The sequence below is a fragment of the Octopus bimaculoides genome, chromosome 30, assembly GCF_046866305.1.
Source record: "Octopus bimaculoides isolate indiv1 chromosome 30, ASM4686630v1, whole genome shotgun sequence".
Classification (NCBI taxonomy): domain Eukaryota; kingdom Metazoa; phylum Mollusca; class Cephalopoda; order Octopoda; family Octopodidae; genus Octopus; species Octopus bimaculoides.
Window position 1 is genome coordinate 12,252,745 of NC_142957.1, and position 5,567 is coordinate 12,258,311.

General features: G+C 44.0%; 1 protein-coding gene across 1 annotated transcript in view; it reads left to right on the plus strand.

Moving 5' to 3' along the window:
* The first annotated feature begins 2,151 nt into the window (after positions 1 to 2,151).
* The window catches only part of LOC106879828 (uncharacterized), a 6,065-nt gene continuing 2,649 nt past the window's right edge, over positions 2,152 to 5,567 (plus strand). Inside the window, exons 1-2 of the mRNA XM_014929533.3 lie at positions 2,152 to 4,547; positions 5,246 to 5,415. Coding sequence (XP_014785019.2) covers positions 3,674 to 4,547; positions 5,246 to 5,415 — 1,044 coding nt within the window. The 5' untranslated portion in view covers positions 2,152 to 3,673. The remainder of the gene's footprint in view (positions 4,548 to 5,245; positions 5,416 to 5,567) is intronic.

Consider the following 5,567-nt stretch of genomic DNA (forward strand, 5'->3'; position numbering starts at 1 on the left):
TCTGGAGTTAAACTGATTTTTATATGGGTGTTTTGTTGAGGGTTTTGTTTTTCTAGGGCTGTGGATTGAATACTCGTTTATGCATCCCATATAACCCCTCCTAACTTTTATATTTTGGGGTATTTTCAGAAAACACTTGCGAATTTGTGTTCTACACACAGGAATTCAAATGGTCATGAAAAATGGGTTTTTACAGGTGGCATTATGTCATGCATGTCATGAGACTTTTGCCATTATGTCATGCATGAGAAGAAGACCCATCAAGCCAAGCAAAATCACAGTCATGGTAGATATAGGTGGCACATAAAAGCACCCCCCATGGCACATAAAAGCACCCATTACTCTAGATTTTGTTGTTACAATTTTACAGGCATGGCTGTGTGGTAACAAGCTTGCTTCTCAGCCTCATAGTTCCGAGTTCAGTCCCACTGCATGACACCTTGGGCAAGTGTCTTTTACTATAGCCTCAGGCCGACCAAAGCCTTGTGAGTGGATTTGGTAGACGGAAACTGAAAGAAGCCTGTCATGTATATATTTATATATATATATATATATATATATATATATATATATATATATATATATATATATATATATATATATATATATCGCCTGACTGGCCTCATGCGGGTGGCACGTAAAAGCACCCACTACACTCTTGGAGTGGTTGGTGTTAGGAAGGGCATCCAGCTGTAGAAACTCTACCAAATCAGGATTGGAGCCTGGTCTAGCCATCCGGTTTCACCAGTCCTCAGTCAAATCGTCTAACCCATGCTAGCATGGAAAGCGGACGTTAAACGATGATGATGATGATGTGTGTGTGTGGAAGTGCAATGGCCCAGTGGTTAGGGCAGCGGACTCATGGCCATAGGATTGCGATTTTGATTTCCAGACCAATTGAACAACATGGGAATCAAAGGGGTCCATGGGTAAAAAATAGTTGGAAAACATTGTTCTAGAGCAGGGGGTCACCAAACTTTTTCCAGAGCGGGCCAGCTAAATAAGAGAATAACAAGCGCTGGCCGCATAGCCATTTTGTTCAATACAATACAGTAAATACACAAAAAATAAAGACAACTAACATATTTATTTACCAAAAAGTTATTAAAGAACGCAATGTTAGCAATAAGATGGTTATATCACACCCAATGCATACATAGGTGCAGGAGTGGTTGTGTGGTAAGTAGCTTGTTTACCAACTGCATGGTTCCGGGTTCATTTCCACTGCATGACACCTTGGGCAAGTGTCTTCTACTATAGCCTCGGGCCGACCAAAGCCTTGTGAGTGGATTTGGTAGGCGGAAACTGAAAGAAGCCCGTCGTATATATGTATGTGTGTGTATATGCTTGTGTGTCTGTGTTTGTCCCCCCTCAACATCGCTTGACAACCGATGCTGGTGTGTTTACGTCCCCGTAACTTAGCGGTTTGGGAAATGGGACCGATAGAATAAGTACTAGGCTTCCAAATAATAAGTCCTGGGGTCGATTTGCTCGACTAAAAAGGGCGGTGCTCCAGCATGGCTGCAGTCAAATGACTGAAACAAGTAAAAGAGTATATCCGAATTTCACTTTTAAGAGGAGGTGATAATTCAAAGGATATAGTGAAACAGATACAGGTGTTTTGTTGTAGAGGAAGTATAAGGTTACCCAGCCGGAGAGAGAAAGATCTGGAAGGAAGGCAGAAACAGGTGAGCTACTGCAAAGAAAATACATGGTTGCCTAACCCGAGGGAAGTGCAGGTTAGGCAACCCTGTATCGAGGTCGATAAATTAAGTACCAGTTACGTACTGGGGATCAATCTAATTGTCTGGCCCTCTCCCCCCAAATTTCGGTGAGTGGTTATATCCTCGTTACCTAGTGTTTCGGCAAAGAAGATAGACAGAAAAAGTATCAGGCTTTAAAGAAAGAGAAGTACTGGCATACATTCGCTCGAGGAATTCTTCAAGGCGGTGCTCCAGCATGGCCGCAGTTTAACGACTGAAACAAGTGGCTCCGATATATATGTATGCGATGGGCTTCTTTCAGTTTCTGTCTGAGACTATAGTAAAAGAAATTCGCCGAAGGTGCCACACAGTGAGACTGAACCCGAAACCTCATGGTTAGGAAGCAATATTCTTGCCACACAGCCACGCATGCGCCTCACTATTGTTTGTTGTTCAAATCCGTTGATGTTTTGATATCGGAGACAAATTCGGATCGCTGATGGAAGGAAGGACAGAGGGACGGAGGCGAGGAGAGAAGGAAGGAAGAAAGGGAGGGAGGAAAGACTGATTAAAGACTTACGATATAAAATCCGGACTTTTGCTTAAAGAAAGACGATTAATGACTTCACCGGAATTTCAAATAAAGGACTAGACCAGATTGCGCACACGCATATACACACAGAATTTTCAAAAATTTACGCTGGATGATTTATAGAAAGAAAGACTGTTTTTCGAAAATTAAATTTTATATGAGACGAAATATTGAAAAATATGTAAAGATTGTTCAAGACTGAAGTGTATATAGCAAGCTTTATTAATGATTAACCGAAGCCGGACTTTTTATACGAAGGGGAACGGTTAAAGACAGAACCGGGCTTTGACATAAAGGAATATGTTTAATGGCCAGAGCGAGCAAGGCCAAACTGGACTTCAGTGTAAAAGGAGGCGTTAGAGGCCATGCTGTAGTGGTCGAAAATAGGACAAGGACAAGCTGGAGTTTTACATTAAAGGAAATCGGTTCCAGGCTAGAGAAAACTACGCCGGACAGGTCACTGATAAGAACAAAACAAGACCGGACAAGCTATAGACTTGGCCGGACTAGCTAAAAACTGGACAAGGCAGGGAGACGTTAGACATCAAAGAAGTACTGGCCGGACTGGTTACAGATCAGAACAAGATTTAAGCTGGAGTTTTACACTAAAGGAAGGCCGGTCAAGACCAAGCCGGACAAGCTATATACTAGGACAAAGCCAGGCCGGACAAGCTAAAGACCAGATACAGCCAGTGACACGTTAGAAATTATAGAAGGCAAGGCCGGATGGCTTAAAGACCAGGCTGGAATCTTACATTAAAGGAAGCCGGTTCAAGAGGAGAGAAAACCGGGCCGAACAGGTTATTGACCAGGGGTAGGTCAGACTGGAGTTTTATGTGGAGGTAGTCTTTAAGGATCAAACAAGGACAGACCGGACTGGCTGAAAATCAAGTAGAGCCATACTGGACTTTTACATAAATAAAATTCACGTATGACCGGGTGAGACGAGGCCGGACTTCAGCATAAAGGAAAGTGGTTGACGATCAGAAAAGACCAAACCGACCAGGACAAGACCAAGCCGGAGTTTCATGTAAAGGACAGCAGTTGAAAGACCAGGTAAAGCCAGGATGGAATTTTACGTTAAAGGAGGGCGATTCGAGTCCAGACTAAGTCAGAGCCAGACTGGACTTTTACATAAGTAAAATTCACGTAAGACCGGGCGAGACGAGGCCGGACTTCAGCATAAAGGAAAGTTGTTGACGATCAGAAAAAGACCAAACCGACCAGGACAAGACCAAGCCGGAGTTTCATGTAAAGGACGGTAGTTCAAAGGCCAGGCTGGAATTTTACGTTGAAGGAGGGCGATTCGAGTCCAGACTAAGTCAGGGCCAGACTGGACTTTGGTCTTTTGTGAAGAAAGAGAGGATGCGAAGGAGAGATGGACTGCGACATCAAATCTGAAAACTATAGTATTAGCAATAACAACAACAACAACAACAACAGTAATAATAGCAATAATGGTAACATTGATATTATTATTAATAAGAACGATGACGACGACGACGATAACAAACATGTTATTCACATTGAAGACGACTCTCCGACCGCGACCACCACAGTTAATTCCGTCGAAGACAACCTCGTCGATACCAAAGGCAGTGCAAACAACAGCAGCAGCAGTGCATCAAACGTCACAACAAACACCGCGACCAACAACAGCAGCAGCAGTGAGCTCCGCCGTCAACACTATCTCCTCCAGGAGCAGCGTTATCGCCATCTACAGCAACAGAGACAACAACAGCGCCACGTGAACAGCCGCAGCATCAACATCACATCATCGTCGTCATCGTCACCATCGTTGTCATCATCGTTAAACTCGTCGTCGTCCTCGTCCACCACCACCGCCTCCTCCTCCTCCTCCTCCTCCAACACCACCACTTCCACCACAAATACTATCACCACTACCACCCCCACCACTCACAACAACTACAGGAACAACAACAAACATGTCGATAAAACGTTCGGTTTGTTGAAGTGTGACTCCGAATGTGTGCCGCAAGAGAAGCTGGTGGAGTTTTTGGCCAGCAAGCCGAAATTCAACCAGGCTGTCATGATTAGGAAAGGCAGGCAAATTATGCGGAAAGATTTGGTAGGCATCGAAGAAGGACCCAACGGATTTCTTACAGATATATTCCATCCTGTGTTTGCAATCACGCCTTCCAGGAGGTGCATTGTCGTGAAAGAGGACCTCTTGTGCAACGGCGAAGGAAGCTGTCGACGAAAATGTGGCGGAATCGGGGACTGCATTATTGGTAAGTCTCTCAGACCGTTCAATATCTTTCCTTGCACGTCATCATCATCATCATCATCATTTAATGTCTGTTGTTTTCTGTGCTGATATGGGTTGGACGGCTTGACAGGGACTGGCAAGGTCAGGCAGGGACTACACCAGGTCCCATAGCCTGTTTTAGCTTGGTTTCTACAACTGGATGCCCTTCCTAATGCCAACCACTCCATATAGTGTACTGAGGGCGTTTTATGTGGCACCATTACCAATGCTTTTTACGTGGTACCAGTACCCACACCAATGCTTTTTATATGGAACCTTTTAGGATCACAATTCTGTTGAGGTGGGCCACTCTGTACACACACACATACACATGACAAACATATATACAACAGGCTTTTTTCAGTTTCTGTCTACCAAATTCATTCAACATGCTTTAGTCAGCCCAAGGCTATGTATGGTATAAGACACTTGTCCAACATGAAGTGGAACTGAACCCAGAACCATGTGGTTGGGAAGCTAACTTCTTAACCACCATCATCATCATCATTGTCATCGTCAACATCCTCATCATCATCATCGTTGTTGTCATCATCATCGTCATCGTCACCACCATCGTCATCGTCACCACCATCGTCGTCATCATATGTTGTTTCTCTAGCAGGGATTGGACTATGTGTAATTCTATGTGTAATTCTTTTATTGTGTCCATTTTTTTTCCAGATTGTCCAAAGAAGACCGAACGGGCCAAGATGGGCCACCGCTGCTCCTTCAAAGTTCTCCTCACTATGCATTCCGACCAGATAGGTATGTGGGAGGTGAAACTGATCGGAAGTCACATGGAGCCGGAATACGCGTGGGTGCCACCCATCAAGAAAGTAAAATGGAGAAAGGTATTGTTTTTTATTCTTTTACTCTTTTATTTGTCTCAGTCACTTGACCGTGGCCCTGATGGAGGCCTACTGCCTTGAAGGGTTTTAGTTGAACAAATCGACCCCAGGACTTTTAAAAGCCTAGTACTTTGGTCTCTATTGCTGAACCACTA